Genomic DNA, 22,182 nt, shown 5'->3' on the forward strand with positions numbered 1-22,182 from the left:
TGAGAAAAACAGCAATCTATTTTTTGATAATATAGTTAATATATAAAAGTATTCCTTTCCTTTTTAGTGAGTCAATCAATTTGATATCGTATAAAGAGGACATCTTTGAGAGTAAATACTAAACTTAACCTGCACTAAAATAAATGATCCTATGACAACATCCACTGTCCATCATTAACTCTGAAAGTTACAATTACCCCTCCCTGCTATGGATTGTGGTGCATTTACTACTTAAAATTTAGAGGCCAACAAAGAACATCCCATATATAAAGTTGACCTTCAGGACCACCAAAATCCACCATTTATTAGTGCTTAACATTCACAATGGCCCTGTCATTTTTCCCCACTACTGTCACTACTGCTAGGCAGCCTGTAAGAGTGGGCAGATGTCATATGGCTCACGTGTAAATGCCAGTGCTGTCAGCCCATCCTCCTAGACATTGTTGTGACTATTAATTTTGTGTCATCTCTCATACTTTCATTTCTGGTTTGTTCCGTGAGAATTTCCTGTTTATGTGTCAGCTTCCCCTACAATGATTGTGAGTTACTTAAGAAAAGGGACTATATATGCTTGGCTGTGTGTCTCCAATGCTAAACATAGCGTCTGGAACACAATATGCCCTCCATATGTGCTTGTTTATTGTATATGAATGAAAATTCATTGACTACTCATACAAAATTTATCGTTAAAGATGCTTAAATCTGTGAGGTTATCACATTACCTGATTGGTTTTTTTCAGGTATTTATTTTCCTCTTTCCTTCCATATTTGGTAGTATTTCTCCTTGGGAGAGAGTGATTGTGTGCCAAGGAGAAATACTGTGGCAAGATGCCATTGAGGCAGGTCCACTATTTGGACTCCTGAAGTGACTTGCTTGGCTTTCCTGCTTACAAAGTCAAAGATAATTATTCATTTTATGTCAGCCTAGACTCTTAGATAGTTGAGAAAGAGTGAGACTTCTTCCAGGCTTAAGGACGTTTTGACATGTTTTACAGAAGATGGTTGTGGGGCTGGTGTTGCTAGGGAGGGAAATGGAAAATTAACATAGGTAGAAAAGAAAGTAGTCTGTGGTCTTGTGAACTGAGGGGCTTTTTTACTCACTCATTCCCCCTTCCTGGTGCCAAGATGAAAGTGGTGCAATAGTTCTGCAATTGTGGACTCTTGTAACAGCTGTTCAGTTTTAGCTAAATGATGATTTGCATTTTTACCGCACCTTTTCCCCCAAGAGAGGAAGGCATTTTACATTCAGTAATAAGGCCTAAGATGAACTGCAACTAACGCAACGTGCTTAGTGTGCTAAACACTCCTATGGGGGGAAAAATACTGAACATTGCTAATATACCCTTGACCAACACTGGTACATACACGAGTCCGGGCATGCATTGAGAAAGAGATTAAAATTGTGCAAAACTGCAACAGCAGTACTCTGCCTCTACAGCCGGTGTAATTTGCTTTTCGGACTCCTGGCGGTTAAAAGCTGAAGCTGGCCCACAAAAACAAAAACAAACCCCAGAAACTTAAAGTATCAGAGCCACGTTCACCAAGTAAACACTACTATTTCTAGTTTACATTAGGATGTTTTCATTCTGTACATGGATGGATAAACTACCAAACAACAAACTAAAGTCTACAACAAGAAGGGAGAATTAGAAAATAGGACCGGGTTATCGCTAAGCGTCACAGGTTCTTTTATTTACCTTTCACGATACAACTTACAGATGTTACACGTTTAAAAAAAAAATCGACCGAAGATGTCAGGAAACATTTCCTTCGGTCACTTCACCTCACCTGGCGTCTCCGCCACCTAAACCTACGCTCCGCTTCGCCGTCAGGTCGCCTCGGGCGAGGAGGGTGCAGTAAACAGCGCCCACACAAGAACCCGGGGTGAGGCGGTTTTCCGTCTCTTCCGCCAAGGCTCTGTGGATGTGGGTTTTTGAAACCCTGCCACTCTTCTCAGCCCCGCTCCTCGCTCAAACCAGGGAAAGACAGTGAGAAAGTCAGGGCAAAAGAGAAAACCAACAAGACGCCGCGGCCTCCGCGCGCGCACCGCGACAAAATGCGGCGCACGGGGGGCGGGGCCAAAGAGCGGCGTAGAAGCTCCGCCCCGTCACCGCCCCGCCTCCTTCCCCTCACCCCAACCCTCCGCGCTGTGTAGTGACTGACTCCCGCCAGCCCCTCCACGTCAATCAACCCTCCTCCTTCTCGCACTCTCTGCACCTTGTTATTAATCTCAATACCGATATCGCCCGGACGTCTCTCCCCCGGCCCTCGGGGGTGTGAAAGTGTGTGAGCGGAAGCGAAGGCACCGAAAGCTGGCGTCTCTGTTCAACCTCGGCCCCAGCAGCACCCGGCGCAGCAGCAACCCCCGCAGCGGCGGCAGCCCAAGCACCAGGAGGCCAAGGCCAAGGCCAGGCTCTGCGTGGCTCTCGGAGCAATAGCCGCGGCTCCGGCCCTGCGGGGGCGCAGCTTCCTTCGGCTGGGGCCTTCGCGCCGGCGGCCGCGGCCCCGGGGCCTCTCCTGCGCGCCTGGGGTCACTGTCCTCGAAGCCCGGCGGCGCGGCCCTCGTCCCCCTTCCCGCCCCCCGGTCTGTCTCCTTCTCGCTCCCTTCAGCCGCCCTCCGCGCCGCCGCCTCTGCCGTTCGTCAGGCGGCCCGGCCCGGCCCGCCCGCCCCGCATCCCCTCCGGCCGGTGCCTCTCCCCCCGGCGGGCTGCCTGCATGTCTTTGCTGCCCTCAGCCCCGCCGCCACCGCCGCCGCCGCCTCCCCCGCCGCCGCAGCACCAGCACCAGCCGCCCCGTCGCCGCCGCCGCCGCCGCCGCCCGGACCCCGGCGCGCTGAATGCAGGTGAGGAGGGGGCGCGGGCCCCCCGAGACCCCGGGCCCGGGTTCCCTGCGCGCCCGCCCGCGAGTCCCAGGTCTGGGCCCGGTTTGCCGCCGCGGCTTCCCCTCGGGGCGGGCGGGAGCGAGGCCCGCCGTGGGTGTTTGTGTTTGCGTCTGCGGCCGCGGCTCTGGAGGGGAAGCATCTGTGGGGGCCTGGTGCGCGCGCGCGCGCGTGTTTGTGTGTGTGTTTCCCCTGCCGCGGGGAAATGGCTGCTGTTGCTTCTTCTGGGCCAGAGGAAGAGAATGAGGTAGAGTGTTCTTGTGCCTCCGAGTAGGATCGAGAGTGTTGGGAAGAGGAGCGCTTCCCCGGGGAAATGAGGTGGGAGAGGGACAAATGTGCGTGTGGGTGTGCGAGTTGAGACTTTGGCGGGTGGGGGGGCGGCCCGAGGACCCACGGCGAGTGGGTGTGTGTCGGGTGACTGGAGGGGGCGGCGGGGCTGACCCGCGTCTCTTCAGAGGCGGGCGAAGGTTCCGGGGTGTGTGTGTGTGTGTGTGTGTCGGGGGTGGCCCGGGGCCGGGACCCCAGAGTGGCGTGTCCCTACTGTTTTGTGGCTGAGGCTCCCGAGCCTCGCAGGTGAGAGCTGCTCCTCGGGGGCCGGCCGGGGAGGGCTGAGTGAGTGCGGCACACGCGCGGCAGCGGGGCTGGGAGAGCTGCGGGTCGGTGCCGCGCCGCCGTTCCCCGGCCGCGGCAGGAAGCGCGCCGGCCTGCAGCGCGGCCTAACCGCCTGGGCGCCCGCCCGCCTCCCTGGACGCCTCCCGGGACGCCGAGCCCGCGCGAGCCCACGGCGCTGCTTCGGGCCTGGGCAGGTGAGGGTCGGAGGCGGGACGCGCCGATTGCCGTCGCCGTGGCCGCCTCCGCGTCTCCTGAGAGGCGAAGGCTTATTTTGGCGTTCCAACTGCAAGCCTTCGCCCGGCCGGCTGTGGGACCCGAGGGAAAGTGAATCAGAACAGTTGGGAATCCGCGGTGTCGTGTTCCCTTCTTTTCATCCTTCCCCTAAGGCTGTGTGGAGGGACTGAGTAAATATTTTGGATTTTTGTTGCAAATACTTTGCCGTTGGTAAGTTTTTTTTTTTTTTTAATTAGACAAACATTTTCTTGGAAGGGTTGAGGAAGAAAGGGAAACTGGCTTCCCTGGCCGGTGGTATTGGTGGGACTGGATGGATTTTGTGCATTTGAAATTGTTTTATCCTGCCTCCTAGGGGGAGAGGCGTGTACGCGCTGCCGAGCTGAGGAGCTGGGTGAGGAAGAGGAAGTTACTGGAGCTGTCATCCTCCTTAACTCGGCCGGTTATTGAGCTTACACTGTTTAGGTGGATTGTGTTCAGGGAGTTTAGCTGAGCCGTTTGTACACATTGGAAGCACAGTGTTACATTTTACCGTATTGCCTCTAGTTATCTTGTCAATGAAGATAGGCTCAACAAACACGTTTTCCTCAGTCTCCAAAAACTAGATCAAGCAGCCTCTGTCGTCTACTCAGCATGTGCTGCTGGAAAGCTATTTTGAGACTAGCCTAAGCAAAACTCAATTGTAAAGATAAACCTGCTGCCAGTAGGTGTACAGTACATTTCAGAGCCAAGTACAAATGGCATTTGGATAATTATTTGCTAATGTGCTTTTCTACTCCAACCTCATTACATTTGTATGTAGTTAGATCATTTAGCTAGAACCCTACTATGGATAAAATCATAATACAGATTCGATCCTTGTAGGCCGTACTCTGTGTCATGGCCAGAGATTGCTCTTTGCACCTGGTCTCACAAAGAAATAGTGTATGCTGTTCACGGGGAAGTGGAGGGAAGAGAAGGAGGGGCGAAGAGCTGTTCTCTATTACCACTACTGGAAAAATAATTTAACACACGCAGTTAGTGGGAAAAGGACTTGTTTTACAGACTTCAGTTAGCATCCCAGCTGTGTGATTTTTCTTAGCTGTTTGACCTTAGGCAACGTATCTAGTATCTATAAACCAGAGTTTTATCAGTCACGGAGAGCTAATACCTTTATAGTAAGGTCGTTTTGAGAATAGAATGAGAAAACATATGTTTGGCATATAGTAGATGCTTAGTTAAATTTTAGTTCTGCCTCCTGCAGCCCTGACTATGGGCATTGAAGAGCCTTTGCAAGCACAAATATGATTAATTATTTAGAGCAATATTAAGTAACTATAACATAAAAAAGACAATGGAATCTTTCAGAACCCTTCAATGTACAAAAGGTATATATATATAAATGACTTTCGTGTATATGAGAAGTCATTTTTCTAATAATAAAAAAGGTCATTAAAATAGCCTAATCATTTATAAAAATAGTTATACTTAATATTTTTTTCATATTTTCAAATAGACCATCTCTCAGTTTCATTATTCTTTATGATTTTTGTTTTGTAGCCCTGGTAAAAAATTTGCAACCACTATATAGCACATATATGTTTCAATACAGTTAAACGTTAAAAAGGATTAAGGAACCAAAATTTATATAGATCCCCAAAGTTTAAATACTATGAAAAATGCTAGCTTATGTTGACTGATTTTGGTAAACAAAACCTCTTAGAATATTTCTTTGAATGTAAGGTGAAATCCTGTGTCAACTTAACTTTCAATAACTTTCCATTTTTATTATTTTGTCTGGAGTAGGAAATGTGTTCTTAAATTTTAACTGTGCTGTGTGGAAAAAATAATATCATGGAGAGGTATGGAATTTAAGGTAAAGATAACAGAAAAGTTAATATATTGTTTTCTTTTTGTTTTGAGTAAAGATAGGACAAAGAAAATGTGGGAGTTTGGTTTAAATTTGTCATGGTCCTATTTACAAATGCCAGATTTCCCAGTAGGACTTAGGTAATTTATTTGTATCAATAAATAATAAGCTGTAAAAAATCTTATTTTCTAAGATTCAAACTAAAATTTCAATACATTCAGTATAACTTTTTTGCATTTTTTTAATATAAAAATTTCTGTGAAGGTAAGAGTCACAGGATGGGGAGGGGGAAGCGCTCATTGAGGGGCTTGAATTTTTGTAAATAACTAGGGGCAACTATTAGAATGCAAAACATGATTTTCTTGAAGTGTGTGTGGAGTGTGTATTTACACTGAACAGAATATTCTGCCCTATGGTTATATTTAAAGAAATAATTCTTACCTTAAAACTCTAAATGATACTTTTTAATACCTTAGAAACAATGAAATAGAAATGAATTTGCTCTTATTTAGTATTTGATAAAGTAATTTTCATTGGACTTTATTAATTATTTTCAAAGACTTCATAATTTTTTTTTAATTTGGAAGAATTGGTGAGAACGTTTCTCTGTAGTAATCATGAAAACAGATGATATTGAACTATAAAGATATTTGGATATGAAGTGGAAGTACTAAGGCTATTTAAACTAAAGGAATTATGTTACAACAAAATCAAGGTGGAAACTTGTTTAGATTTTAAAATTTAATGTTACTTAAATGGGTTTTTAAGCAATCTTTCCAAAATATCTGTTATTAATGTCTTTGGGGAGAATTGGAATACTTAGGAATTTCTGTGTGTATTACTTTAGGTAATGCTAATTAGAGTAATAGATACATTCCAAAATTTCAGAGAAGTTTACTTGCTTTCATGACAGTTCAGTGCAGATGTTTACTTGCTTTCATGACAGTTTACTTGCTTTCATGACAGTTCCAGTGCAGGTGTTCCTGGTTAGCAGATTTCTTGTGGCTTTCCTCTATGTTGTAGTTTAGGAACTCATACAACTTACATCTTGTGACTCCACCATTTCTTAGGGCCTTGAAGTCCTCCTTATTACCTGATGACCATTTCTTAAGAAACTCCGGACTTAAATGACAAACGTTCCTCCAAATTTTATTGGCAAGATTTGTCACAGAGTCTTATTTGAATGCAGGGGGAGTGGGAAATGTCCCTGGCTGGTGGAAAGCTTGGCCATCTCTGCTACAAGGGGCATTTCATGGTGTTATTGTAGATGTTAGCATATATTTATGAAATTACATCCAAAAGGTGAATTATGATAGTTAAGAATTGCTTTCCATCTTAAAAGAGTAAAATTGTATGTGAGTGGAGAGTGGTGGGGAGAGGAGAAAGAAGAGTCATAGGAGTGGGACGGTGAAGCTCTCATCATTGAGGGGCTTAAATGACAAGTGAGTTTCTGTAGCTATATAAAGACATACATTTTTCAGAGAGCATTACAGTTGGATCCTGTAACCTTTAGTGGGTCTCTCCTGTACTATCCAGTTATTGATTGTCATTGTGCTTTAATGAGTTCTGGCAGTTTGAGTTATTTCTCTCTGTATTTTGAAATCAGTTCAGATCAGTAGGACAAAACTCTGAATTTCAGTTTCTGGGTATAGTTTCATAGGAAACACATTTTTTAAATTTTCTTCCTCCGTTATTGGGATAGATGATGATTATTACTTTTACTTTGAGGGAAATCTCATTTAGGTGGACCTTACCATATTCTCTTGTTTGTTGCTGCAGTTTTTATAATTCTAAAGTTATTAAAATTAATACATGTGAGCCTTAACCCAGAAAGAACAATAAAATCATCAAGTAAACAACAGAGGCTTAATTATTAATTTGTGCTCATGCTTCATGATGAAAATACTACAACTTTCTTTTACTAACTGCACTGACACTGGATCTCTAATACAGTAAATGGTATTTTGTCACTGAACAACTTTAATTTTGATTGAATCACAATTTATTCTATCATTGCCCAGGGTTATTACAATGTGAAACCTCAGCTCTGGGTCACTTTTACTTATTTTTTATTCTAACAGTTTGGTTAGGGATCTCTGGGGAGTTATATATAATCTCTTTATTTCCTAAAAGGAAGATTTTGGAGTAGTCTGGTTGACTTCTCCGTGGTAAATACTTCTCTAATATCTTGCATCTTGAAAATTGAAAACCTAATCTGAGGACCCACTCTGTACCCATTATTGTACCCAGTTCTAAAGAGAAGTATGAAAGATGTAGAAGAGACTCTTGCAAGGCTTATAGTTTGTGAGTAAAGGAGATAAAGCATATAATTTAGTTACTTCAAAACAAATGAACTAGTGCAAGTCAATACGATATAAACTATAGACATTCTGAGACATAAAATGGAATGTCAGTTGGGTCAGGAATTACTTAAATGGTTGATTTCTTTTGGGCACCTTTTATGAGGTATAATTTAGATAGCTTAGAAGTAATGCATTTAAAGTGTACAGCTCAACAGTTTTTAGTATATTAACAATTGTGCAACCATCACTATAGTTACTTTTAGAACATTTTCATTACCTAAAATATAAATCTTGTATCTTTCAAGAGTCACCCTTCATTCTCTTATGCCCCTAGTTCTAGGCAATTACTGCTTCCTTTCTCTATAGATTTGGCCAATTTTGGACACTTTGTACAAATGCAATCTTAACATATGGTCTTTTATGATAAGCACCTTTCACTTACCATGTTTTCACGGTTCATCCATGTCATAGCAAGTACTTCATTCTTGTAATGGGTGAATAGTAAGTCAGTGTAAGAATACACCACATTTATCGATTCATGAGCTGATGGACATTCACTTTTTGGCTATTATAAATCATGCCGCTGTGAGCATTCATGTACAAGTTCTTATGTATGTATGTATGTTTTGAATTATTTTGGATATGTACCTGAGAGTGGAATTTCTGAAACATATACGACTTTGTGTTTAAACTTTTGAGGAACTTGTAGACAGTTTTCCAAAGCGGTTGCAGTATTTTACGTTTCCACCAGCAGTGTATGAGAGCTCTAATTTATCCACTTTGTGCCAACAATTGTTATTATCTTCTTTTTTCATCATAGCTCTCCTAGCGGGTGTGATTTGATCCTGGTTTTGATTTGCATTTCCCTGATGGCTAATGATGCTTTTTATGTGCTATTGGCCGTTTGTATATCCTCTTTGGAGAGAAGTGTGTGAAAAGACTCAATCTTTGCCCATTTTTATAATGAGTTTTTTTTTTAAATTACTGAGTTGTAAGTGTCTTATATACTCTAGATGTGTCCCTTATATATGATTTGCAAGTATTTTCCTCCATTTTGTGAGTTGTCTTTTCATTTTCCTGATGGTGTCGTTTGAGGCAGAAACGTTTTCAGCTTGATGAAGTGAAATTATTATTATTTTGCTGAGCTTTTGGTGTCATATCTAAGAAATCATTGCCTAATCTAAGGCCACAGAGATTTACTTCTGTGTTTTGTCCTGAGAGTTTTATAGTCTTAACTCTTACATTTAGACTTTGATCCATTTTGAATTAATTTCTGTACATGATCTGTTATAGAGGTCTAATATTTCTTTGCATGTGGATACTCAGTTGCCCCAGTACCATTTATTGAAAAGATTATTCTTTCTCCATTGAATTGTGTCATCACCCCTGTCCAAAATTAACTAACTGTGAGAGAATTTATTTCTGGACTTTTAATTCTGTTTCATTGATTTATATGTTTATCCTTACACTAATATGGTCTCGACTATTGCAGCTTTGTAATTGAGAGTTCTGATTCCTCAAACCTCTCAAACTTTTTCCTTTTGAGAAGAAAAAAAGAAAAACTCTTTTTTTCTTTTTCAAGATTGTTTTGCTATTTGAACCTCTTGTATTTCCATATCAATTATAGGATCAGCTTGTCAGTTTCTGCAAAGAAGTCAGCTGGAATTTTGATGGAGATTGTGTTAAATCTGTGCATCAATTTTGGGACCACTGCCATCTCAATATTAGGGCTTCCTGTCCATGAACATGGGATGTTTTTCTATTTATTTAGATCTTCTTTGTCAACAGTGTTTCATAGTTATCAGAATATAAGTTTCATACTTCTGTCGCTGCATTTCTTCCCAAATATTTTATTCTTCCAGATATTGTAAATGGAATTTAAAAAAAATTGGGGGTTTTTTGCATGGCAAGTGTATAAAAATACACTTGATTTATGTTTGTTGATCTCATATCCTGCAACCTTGCTGAATTTCTTAGTTTCAATAGTTTTTGTTTGTTTGTTTGTTTGTTTGTTTGTTTGTTTGAGACGGAGTCTCACTCTGTCACCCAGGCTGGAGTGCAATGGCGTGTTCTTGGCTCACTGAAACCTCTGTCTCCCGGGTTCAAGTGATTCTCTTGCCTCAGCCTCCCGAGCAGCTGGGATTACAGGCACCCACCACCATGCCTGGCTAATTTTTGTATTTTTAGTAGAGATGGGGTTTCACTGTCTTGGCCAGGCTGGTCTTGAACTGCTGACCTCGTGATCCACCAGCCTTGGCCTCCCAAAGTGCTGGGATTACAGGTGTGAGCCAGTGCACCCGGCCAGTTTTAATAGTTTTTAAGTGGATTCCATATGATTTTCTACATACGAATATCATGTCACCTTCAAACAAATGATGTTTCAATTCTGCTTTTCCAATATGGATGCATTTTAGTTTTTTCTCTTGCTTCATTGCCCCGGATAGAACCTGCAGAACATAATTGAAAAGAAACATCAAGAGAAGTCACTTGACTTGCAGCAAATCCTTGTCTTGCTCCCAATCTTAGGGAGAAAACATTCCATCTTCTTAAGTATGATGTTAGCTGTGTGGTTTTTTTTGTTTGTTTGTTTTTTAAACTGCTCCTTGTGGAGAAGGGCTAGCCCATAGGCAGGCAGTGTGCAGAAAGTAGTGAGCTATAAATTTTTCATGAATAGCCTTTATCAGGTTGAGAAAGTTCATTTCCTAGATTGTTGAGTGTTTGTGTGCGTGTGTGTGTTTGTGAGAGAGTGTTAGGATTGAGTTTTGAGGGAAGTGTGAAATGTGGATTAGAAAAGTAAAGATGCTATGTCAGGTAATAAGGGGCAGATAATAATGCTTAACTTGCTGGAGGAAGAGGGGCTAGCTTTTCCTCCTTTTCCCTGTCCCTTTCTGCCCCATTCCTTTCTTGTTTTTGTTTTTGTTTTTTTGAGACGGAGTATTACTCTGTCGCCCAGGCTGGAGCGCAGTGGCCTGATCTCAGCCCACTGCAATCTCTGCCTCCCAGGTTCAAGTGATTCTCCTGCCTCAGTCTCCTGAGAAGCTGGGACTACAGGCTAATTTTTGTATTTTTAGTAGAGACGGGGTTTCACTATGTTGGCCAGGCTGGTCTTGAACTCCTGACCTTGTGATCTGCCCGCCTCATCCTCCCAAAGTGCTGGGATTACAGGCGTGAGCCACCGCGCCCGGCCCTTTCTTGATCTTTAATCATCTTCATATCAGTACACATGCACATTTGGAGATGACTTAATCTTTTACTGATCTGAATAATTAAGATTTTTTGAGCAGTGGAAAGTATCATTTCTTTTGAAAAATACTAAAAAGCATGTGGAGAATTTCTTACTGAGTAGCTTGATAGCTAGGTTTGGAGGGCATCAGAGGAGATACTAAATCATAAATGAAGTGCCAGCCATGGACTTAAAAAGAAGTGAACACAATGGAATTCTTTAGCCATAAAGAATGAAATCCATCTTCAAAAAGAATGAAGTCCTGTCATTCTTGGCAACTTGAATGGAACTAAAGGACACTGTGTTAAGTGGAATAAGCCAGGAACAGAAAGGTAAAAACACCATGTATTCTCACTTCTAGGTGGAAGCCAAGAAAAGTCAATCTCATGGAAGTAAAAAGTAGAAAAGAGGATTCTAGAGGCTGGGAAGGGTAGGGGGAAGAGGGCTAGGGAGAGAGATTGTTAAAGGGCACAAAATTATAGCTAGATGGGGGAGTAAGTTCTGGTGTTCTGTAGCACTGTAGGATGACTGTAGTTAACAATATTATTATGTAGTTTCAAATAGCCAGAAGGAAAATACTGAATGTTCCAAATGCAAAGAAATGATAAGTGTTTGAGACAATGGATATGCTAATTGCCTTGATCTGATTGCTACACATTGTATGTATGGAAACATCACTGTGTACCCCGTACATATATACAATTAAATGCCAATTAAAAAAATTTAAAAAGTAAGCAAACATTTGCCATATTGGGGCTATGGTTAATAAAAAATTTTATGTTTAGTTTAATGTACTTTGAATCTAGCTGTCAGCTGACATTCTCCCACCCTAAACATTTCAGCATCAATGGCTTTGTTTTTATAAGTTTTCTTTTTAATTTTCTAATTTAACAAAGTTCATAGGAAACTTTGCTTAGTAAGGTAAAGTTGTGTTTCCCTTTGATGTGGTGATTACCCTTTGTTTACTTTTTGAAATTTTAATTGTGTTCCCATGCAGCCATTTTCTGATTAGATAAATATTTTTAAAAATTTTTATTTTTGTCTTTCATGTATAGCTCTGAGAAGTTAACTTTGAGTTTAGCTAAGAATATTCCTGTTAACAGGTGAAATTGGAAAGTGGTAATAGAATTTTTATTTTGTATTTTTTTTTGTAGCAGGATTTTTTCATTAATTCTTTTTAGTCCACTTTAAAATTTTGGTACAGATAAAATTTATAATTATTTTTAAAAAAATAAGTAGTTTGTTTTGCTCTATGAGAAACTCATTATTTGTACTGAATAGATGCCTGGTAATTTGGGGCTTTCAAATATTGTTTTCATTTATTAACAATTGAAATTGGTGACACAAAATAGAGATTAAAACACTTTATGTTCCTTATAGTCATCTTTTGCAGAGAGAACCTCCCTCTCTAATCTTAAAGTTTAAACTCTATTTTTCTCTTTCCCATATTACTTAAATAGATTTCCGAAATGAGTAACATAAATTAGAGTTATATAATACCAGCTACAAATACTGCTAAAAGAATAGAACTAAATTTAGTATATCCCAACTTTAATGTCTCTCTATACAAAGACTTTGTTGGAATCTCATATCCGTTGCTTTCTGATCATAGTGTTTATTATATTTAACAAAGCAAAACCCAGAAATTACTTACAGGGTATGTTATTCTATAGGTTCATATTTAGTACAATCTTCTGTAATATGTACATATAATTTTGTGGAACAACATAATGTGAGTTATATACAGAATGGTAGCCTTGAAACACTGTAAGAATTTGAATCACCAAAAGTATAACCTGTTAATTAATATTTATTAAGCTTCTATTTGTTATAGACTATTGTATTCAGGGTTCTGGGGAATAAAAAGAAATGCAGAATAATCTTTCTACCAGGGAATGAAACTAATATTTATTTGACTACTGAGTACCAAGGAATGTGAAAAGCCACTCCCCTCCTTCCCTTTAAATGTGTAATCTAAATTATTCTTCTTGAAAATCCTATGAGAGAGGCAGTATGATTCTCATTCTAAAGCTGGTTAAGAAAGTGAGCCTTGGATCATCCACTTTCTAGCTCTACAGAAACTCATTTAACCTCTCCATGCTTCAGTTTTCTCATCTGTCATAGGGCGATAATATTCCTTATTTTGTAGAGTTTTATGAGGATTAAATGATGTACTGTAAAGTATTTAGGACACTACCTGGCACATCTGTAGTAAAAAACCAAACTAAAAATCAATACACGTACACTATTACTGTTTCCTATTAGGAAAGAAGTTAATTAACATGCCCAAGATTACAACCAGATCTATTTGAATTTAAAACACTCTTATAGTATAATGCTTACACTTATAGGACGTTTAAGTTTGGATCTAGTAAACAAGTGAAGGCAGAATATGCTAAGTAACTAATATTAAGTGCTATGACATATAGAGTACATATGGATTTTAAACTACAGGCATAAGTAAGAGAGGAGATAAATGTTGCTCTTGCCTTTATGATGAGAAGAAAGGCAGAGAAAAAATTAATAGACTACTGCAGTATCTTCCTTGCTAGTCTACAACTTCCATTATATCTCATTTAACATCTTTTCCTTTATATACATTGTCACCAGGGAAATCCTTGTAAAATTCATCCCACATTGCTTACATTCTCTACTTGTAATCCTTTACTAATAATAGTTAGTGTTTTCTGGTTACCTACTATGGGGCTAGGATAGGAGACAACAAGCTTCTCTTCTTTTCTCTTTTGTCTTCTCTTTCCTTCCTCTTTTTTTTTTTTTTTTTTTTTTTTAAATGGTAGAGTCCCACTCTCACCCAGGCTGGGGTGCAGTGGCATGATCTCAGCTCGCTGCAACCTCTGCCTCCCAGGTTCAAGCAATTCTCCTGCCTCAGCCTCCCGAGAAGCTGAGGTGCAGGCGCACACCACCACACCACACCTCACTAATTTTTGTATTTTTACTGGAGATGGGGTTTCACCATGTTGGCCAGGCTGGTCTCGAACTCCTGACCTCAAATGATCCCGCCTCAGCCTCCCAAAGTTTTGGGATTATAGACATGAGCCACCACGCCAGGCCTAGCAAGCTTTTTTCTGTGAAGGGACAGATGTAAATATTTTGGCTTTTTGGGTCATGTAAGATCTCTGTTGCATATTCTTTTTTGCTGTAATTTTTTGTTTTTTAACAATCCTTTAATTTTTTTGTTGTAATTCTTTTTTAACAATCCTTTAAGAATGTAAAAGCCATTCTTTGCTGCCAAATCAGTCTGGATGCAGTTTATTGACTGACCCCTATGCAAGGAGATTTACGTGAACTCATTTCTTTTTGTAACAATTCTGGTAAAGTTGATATTATTAATTTCTACTTTACAGTTGAGGAAATTGAAGCTTAGAGAGGCAGATTTGATGAAGGTCAAGTAAGTGATAGATTGAGGCCACTGGAATATCTAAACTTGTGTACTCTCTAGGATATCTTGCTGCATCCTGTTACTTTTAAATAAGATGCAGATTTCTTAGCATTATATGTAAGGGCCATGATGATCTTGTCTTTGCTTACTTTTCTAGTTTTTGTATTTGTTACTCCTCTCTCTCACATATTCCCTAGCCTAGCTGTAGTGAGTGACTTACAGCCTGGTCTGTGCTTTATATATGCCTACAATACCTTATAAACTTTATCACCTCATTGATTTATTTAATAATCTACCTCTGGTACTGTCTACTCTGGGAAACCTCACTTGGTACTTCCAGTCCTGCTTTATGAACTTTTTCTGTGCTCTTTTAGCATTCTGTGCATTCTTCATTGATAACACTTACTACATTGCCTTGTGTTTGACTTGGGTTTATGTCTCTGTTTTGCATTAGACTGTGAGTTTTTTTTTTTTTAAGAGATGGAGATCTGGCTATGTTACCCAGGCTGGCCTTGCATTCCTGAGCTCAACAGATCCTCCCGCTGTAGCCTTAGATTGTAGGATTTTTTTTTTTTTTTTTTTTTTTGAGATGGAGTCTTGCTCTGTCACCATGCTGGAGTGCAGTGGCGTGATCTCAGCTCACTGCAACCTCTGACTCCCTGGTTCAAGCGATTCTTTTGCCTCAGCCTCGGGAGTAGCTGGGATTGCAGGCACGCACCACCACGCCCAGTTAACCGAGGCGGATGGATCACCAGGTCAGAAGATGGAGACCATCCTGGCCAATATGGTGAAATCCCATCTCTACTGAAAATACAAAAGATTGTGAGATTTTTAAGGGCACAGATGATATATGCCTCACCTTTGTAGCTCAAGTGTTTGATACATAGTAGGGGCTTAATACAGAGTTTGGCATATAGTAGGGAATTGGAAAATGTTTATTAAATGAATGAGTAATTAAATGGCATTACAGACATGGAAATCATATCAACAGATCTATAGTTTCAGAAAAATGAGTCCAGGTTCAAGGGTGGTGGTGACTGGGAAAGTAAGCAAATTTCTGGTTAACTTCTAGGGCTTGAGTGGAAACATGAGATTAATAAGGCAAATTGGAGCATGATCGTGGAGGGCTTGAATATCTTGGTAAGGAATTTTAATTTTGTTCTGGAGTCATTGATACAAAGATTTCAACTCTAGAGCGCAGGTGGTTTTTAAATCCGTAACCTCGGTTCTCTTAATGCACAAATTGTATGTTGTAATACTGTTTTAGATGTTTTGTAGAACATTCATTTACCTACGCAATTGTTTTGATTAATAGATACTGCAAGATGTAGCTCTAGAATATCATAATTATCAGTACTACTATTAAAGACATTGGGAGCCATGGAATGATTTTGAGCAGGTTGGTGGCAGTTTGAAATTAATTTTTTTGTTTTTTTTTGAGACGGAGTTTTGCTCTTGTTGCCTAGGCTGGAGTGCAATGGCGCGATCTCGGTTCCCTGCAACCTCCGCCTCCCGCGTTCAAGTGATTCTCCTGCCTCAGCCTTCCGAGTACCTGGGATTACAGGCATGCACCACCATGCCCAGCTAATTTTGTATTTTTAGTAGAGATGGGGTGTCTCCATGTTGGTCAGGCTGATCTCGAACTCCAGACCTCAGTTGATCCCGCCCGCCTTGGCCTCCCAAAGTGCTGGGATTATAGGCGTGAGCCACTGTGCCCGACCTGAAGTTAATTTTTTAAGAAGATTAATCTAATTGAGGTATTCACAATCAGCTGAGGAGATGGGACTGGAAAGAAGGAGGCCTTTTTAAAAAAAGTTAAAATATAAAGTGATAAGTCAAGAAATAGATCTACTTAATGATTGACTATGAAGAAGTCAGAGATGAATAAGAAAAACTGAAGAGGCAGGTCAAGGAAGAAAATTGTGTATTTTGTGTTAAATAGATTGCTGTGAATTCTATTGGAGTGATTTCTATTGTTGCATGAATTTGGGCTCTGCTTACTTTATGCTTGAATGATTAGAATATCCTCATGATTGGTTTCCCTTCCTGCCACTAATGCATGGATTCTTAATCTTTGGTGCTGTGGACCTTTTTTCAGTCTGAAGAAGGCAGTGAATCCATTGTAGAATAATAATTTTAAATGAGTGAAATAAAATAAATAGGACTTAAAAGGAACTTGTTATATTGAAATACCAAAATATGATATAGTAATATATATACTTCTCTATTAATACTGTTAGGTAACATCTTGCAATGAGTCTAATAACTACCATAATTTTGGAGTATTGGTACATATATTTTGAGATTTCTATAACAACTATAATATGAAATGAAAATGTACTTCTGTTAGTGACAAAAATCACAGGTACTGCTAATACTATTATGGTAGATTATTTAGGTTTGCATGAAAATTTTAGAGATTAGTGAAAATGGCGATGTAATTTTTTTCTATATAAATTCGCAGGTTTCCTGAGATTTATGGAACCCAAGTTTATTATCTTTGCTTGTATTGTCTCCTGTTTTACCCTCTTCTATGTATTTTTGTCATAGTAATGTAGTTTTCTTTGCAGATGGTAGTATTTTTATTGCATCATGTCTGTTTTGGGAAGTAATATGTGTTCTTTGAAAAAAAAAATTCAAATGATAATAAAACGCATAATTTTCTGGTTATCCTGCTTCATGGTGATCAAGCTTGTTAGTAGTATGATATATACAGTAGTCTATTGGTATAGAGAGGATTGGTTTCATGACCCTGTGTATGCCTAAATCCATGCATACATACTCAGGTCCTGCCATGTGTATGAAAAATTGGCCCTCTGTGTACATGGGTTTCTCATCTCATGAGTGCTATATTTTCCATCTGTGGTTGGTTAAAAAAAATCCTCACATGAGTGAACCTGTGCAGTTCAAACCCATGTTGTTCAAGGCTAAGCAGTAGTACTGTTACCTGTTTTTGGTCAATGTATACTTCCATAACTACAAAAACATAACTGAAATAGATTCATATTGTGTATACTGTTTTTAATTTGCTTTTTTATTTGAAAATATCTTTTTTCATTAATAAATACACCTCATGCTTTAAAACATTGGATAAAAATTGAGATATGTATTATATAACACAAATATTCACCATTTTAAAGTGTATATTTCAGTGATTTTAGTACATTCACTGTGTTGCGAACCACCACTACTGGCAAATTCCAGATGGTTTCCATCACCCACAAAAGAAACCTCATATTTAATATCAGTTAGTTCCAGTTCCCCCATCCATTGACAATTTCTACTCTACTTTCTGTCTCTATGGATTTGCTTCTTCTAGACATTTAATATAAGTAGAATCATATAATATGTGACTGTGTCTGCTTTTTTCACTTAGCATAATATTTTCAAGATTAATTCATGTTGTAGCATGTAACAGTATTTCATTCCTTTTTTTTTTGAGATGGGGTCTTGCTGCATCACCCAGGCTGGAGTGCAGTGGCGCGCTATATCGGTTCACTACAACCTCTGCCTCCCAGGTCAAGCAATTCTCCTGCCTCAGCCTCCCGAGTAGCTGGGATTACAGGAGCCCGCCACCGTGCCTGGCTCATTTTTTGTATTTTTAGTAGAGACGGGGTTTCACCATGTTGGCCAGGCTGGTCTCGAACTCCTGACTTCAGGTGATCTGCCTACTTCGGCCTCCTTAAGTGCTGGCCAAAGTGCTGAGATTACAGGCATGAGCCACTGTGCCCGGCCAATATTTCATTCCTTTTTATGAGTGAGCAATATATTATTATACATAGTTACTATAAATAATTCATGTATATGGTTTTGTGAAGATGTATGTTTTCATTTCTCTTGGGTGTATACCTAGAAGTGGAATTGCTGGGTCATATGTATTTCTGTGTTTTAACTTTTTGAGGAATTGACAGGCTTTTCCAAAGCAGCAGTGCCATTTTACATTTCCACACCTCGTGTTTTTTTTTTTTTTTTTTTTTGAAATGGAGTGTCGCTCTTGTTGACAAGCTAGAGTGCAATGGCGCTATCTTGGCTCACTGCAGCCTGGCCTCCTGGATTCAAGCGTTTCTCCTGCCTCAGCCTCCTGAGTAGCTGGGATTACAGGCATGTGCCACCACTCCCGGCTAATTTTGTATTTTTAGTGGATTTGGGATTTCTCCATGTTGGTCAGGCTGGTCTTGAACTCCCAACCTCAGATGATCCGCCTGCCTCAGCCTCCCAAAGTGATGAGATTATAGGCATGAGCAACCGCACCTGGCCCTACCTCATGCTTTTTAACGGCTTCATTGTAATTCATTTTATTGATGTCCTATCATTCAATCCCCTGTTGATTGACAATTTATTTCTGTATTTTTGAGGGTTATCAATACTAATGTAGTGAAAAAACTTGTATAAACACCTTTGCACACTTTTTTAAAGTGCAAATTTTTAGGAAAGAAATTGCTGGATCAGAGTAATTACACATTTAAGATTTGATACATCTTGTCAGATTGCCCTTTAGAAATGTTTTATAAAATTTTACTCCCAACAATTGTGTAATGTATGCTTATTTTCCCAAACTCATACTCACATTATTAATTTCTGTCATTTTGATAACAAAAAGTCATACATATTTTAAATTTTGGAATGTGTTAATTATAGTGGAGGTAATTTTTTTTTTTTGGCCATGCATTCTTTTGTGATTTGCCTGATCATGACCTTTACCCTAAATTTTTCTATTGGGTGTCTGTATTTTTTTCTTATTGCTTTGTTAATAGCTATTTACATTTTAGAAACATTACCTTATTGCTCATTATCAATACTGCAGAGACTTTGTTCCAGTTTGTTGTTTATATTTTGATTTTGTTTATGACTTTGCTCTTTGCCTTACAGACATTAAAGTTTTAAAATACTGTTTATCATTCCTTATAAAAGGCCTTTGCCTTGCTTAGAATAAGTTTTCTGCACCCAAAGATTATAAAATATTTTCTCCACATTTTCTTCTGGGAATGTCTGAAATTTGGCGTGATTTTGTAGAAGCTTGGATTTTGTATTTGGTCTTAACTATGTTAAAATTCCTGTCTAGCCACTTACTAGCTGTGAGATGTTAGATGTCTGCACAACTTCTCTGTATCTCAGCTTCCTCATCTGTAAAATGATAGTTGATAGTTAGGGTCTATACTTTTGGTGAAGTTAAATGCAGTAATTCAAATTCTCTAGCATACCATCTGGGCACATACGGGGGGTTCAGTGCATTTTTTCTTTTCTCTCTCATTCGTAAACTCTATCAGTCTAGTTAAAATCTGGTCCAGAAGATAAGGGAGGGGAAAGTTTCAAGAAATAATGTCCTTAGTTTTCGAAGCCAGAGAAACCATGTGGGATGAGTGCTGGTTGAAAAGGAGATTGAAAATTCATTTAGTAATTAGGAAGTCATTTATGTTTAATGAAAACATATTTTAGTAGCATAAGAGGCATATTTTAATACAAAGAACACTAAAACCTATATAACATACATGAAGGATATGTGCATATGCAACATGTATCCGTCATGATTTGTAATATTTGGGAGAAATAGTTGTAACTCTACTCTTTTCTTCTTGTTGGAATACTGGTAAGAGGATAGAGAATCAATGCTGACATACAGTATATTTATATTGTATGTATAAGTTGTACATAAATTTAGGTAATTTTTGCTATTAATAGTTACAAATTACTGTATTTGTAACACACCTCACAATCATCTGTTTTAGAACAGATGATTTAGCTCCATTGGAATCTTCTTAGTAGCTTTATAATGGACTTTAATGGAATTTACACATATTCTTCACTAAATTGAAATTATGCGTAAATAGTGTTATATTTCTTTTGTGGAAAGCAAGTTTAAATACATTTTAGAAAGAAATGGGACATAAATGTTTACAATATGGTAGTCATTGTTTACATTTTTGTCATCTTGTTTCGTGAACTATAAGGATTTTAGGGTAGGGGGACATAGTTTTTGCTATATTGCCCAGGCTGGAATACAGTGGCTATTCGCAGATGCAACCATAGTTCACTATAGCCTTGGGCTCCTGACTTCAAGCAATCCTCCTGCCTAAGCCTCTGAGTAGCCAGGACTACAGGCACATGCAAGGTGCATGACTTATCCTGGGTTTTTGATAAATATTCATAAAATGTTACATTCCCCCCCCCCCCCCGCCTTTTGTCTTCTGATAAAATAACTTCGAAATAAAGGTTTTAAGATTTGTTAAGAAAAATAAATCCTCCTCAAGTGGAGTAATATTAGACATGGATTCTCTGCAATTTGGTTTCAGAAAATGATACCAAATTCTCTTCCTTGACTCTTAGTAACTATCTAAAAATTTTTTTTAGTATGTTGTATGTATACTGTCATTATTTTGTCAGCTTCAAAACAAGAAGAAGGAAATTATTCCATATTGGTTAGCTCAGGAGGAAGGTAATGAGTTTTAAGTAACAAAACAGGAAATTAGCTCCTCTGTGACCTTTGATGAGTTTGTGAAGCTGGCGTTTTGAGTGCAGGATTGAAATTGTGAAGAGCATTATGTTTAGTTTGCTTTGTTGCTTTAGCAGAGTATCTTTTTGCCAAGAAAACCTAGGAATTGAAGTTAAAGGCTCTGCTACCTTCGTGGGAAATGAACAATACTCTTCCTTCTGCTGGCAAAATCTGGGTGTCTATATTTTTCAGTGGCTGGTTTTTGCTTTCACATAGGGTCAGAGTATCCTTTTCCTGGAACCAAGCTTGACTCAAAGCCATTGTAAGTTCTCTTGTTCTTTATCCTTCTAATCAACTATTTTCGGAGCTATTTTAAAGTTGACACCCCTTCCCTTCTAACCTTTTCGCTCAATACAAAGCACCACCTTCTTGGCGGTCATTTGTATGAGTAGAGTGGATACTTTTGTAGGCATTTTATTCATGCCAAAAAGTTAAGGGTTAGCTCTTTGTTTAATGCTAGTTGTTTTGGATCAATGTGAGTCAGCATTGGCCTTACCTTTCTTTTAAATCCTTCTGGGATGTTGGTACCTTGGAACCCTTTCCTGGATGGAGCTTTTCTTTATATTTTATCAAGTTTTATCTCAGACAGTTGGGTTACTAAGATTTTTCTGTCTTACTCTACTGTTTTTAATGGAGACTTGTAGATTTTAGATATGGCTTATACACATTCTAAACCCTGGTTCTCAGGATAGTCATACTAGTTTTAACACGTCTTTATGCATCTTTTATGTTTATCTGACATTAAAATATTGTATAATTTGGTTCAGATCAAAAGTGTGGGATGGCTGTTACATCTATTCTCAGACTTTCATATTGTTCAAAAGTTTGTATACAAGACTTTTTTTTTTTTTTTTTTTTTTTTAAAGAGACAGGGTCTTGCCTTGTTGCTCAAGCCGGAGTGCAGTGGCATGATTATAAGCTCATTGACCTCCTGGGCTCAAGTAATCCTCCTACCTAAGCCTCCCAAGAAGCTAGTGGTCACTCACAGTCACATGCTACTGTGCCTGGCTAGTTTAAAAACAAAAAAATTTTTTGGGGGTAGAGGTAGGGTCTCACTGTGTTACCCAGGCTGGCCTTGAACGCTTGGGCTCAAGCAGTCCTCCCACCTTGGCCTCCCAAAGTGCTGGAATTATAGGTGTGAGCCATAACACCTGCCTTTGTATAAGACTTAATTTAAAATATTTTCCTGAAGAAAT

At 39.3% G+C, this 22,182-nt stretch overlaps 1 protein-coding gene across 16 annotated transcripts in view; it reads left to right on the forward strand.

Moving 5' to 3' along the window:
• Window positions 1-2,122: 2,122 nt before the first annotated feature.
• The window catches only part of CNOT6L (CCR4-NOT transcription complex subunit 6 like), a 103,429-nt gene continuing 83,369 nt past the window's right edge, over window positions 2,123-22,182 (forward strand). For 3 of the 16 annotated variants that reach the window (XM_015138446.3, XM_078001589.1, XM_078001582.1), the window contains exon 1: window positions 2,123-2,842. Coding sequence is in view for 5 of the 16 variants with exons in the window: in XM_078001588.1 (XP_077857714.1) it covers window positions 3,121-3,125 (5 nt within the window). In the remaining 11 variants the exon portion in view is untranslated. 16 annotated transcript variants of the gene reach the window in all.

Source organism: Macaca mulatta, chromosome 5 (genome assembly GCF_049350105.2).
Source record: "Macaca mulatta isolate MMU2019108-1 chromosome 5, T2T-MMU8v2.0, whole genome shotgun sequence".
Taxonomy (NCBI): Eukaryota; Metazoa; Chordata; class Mammalia; order Primates; family Cercopithecidae; genus Macaca; species Macaca mulatta.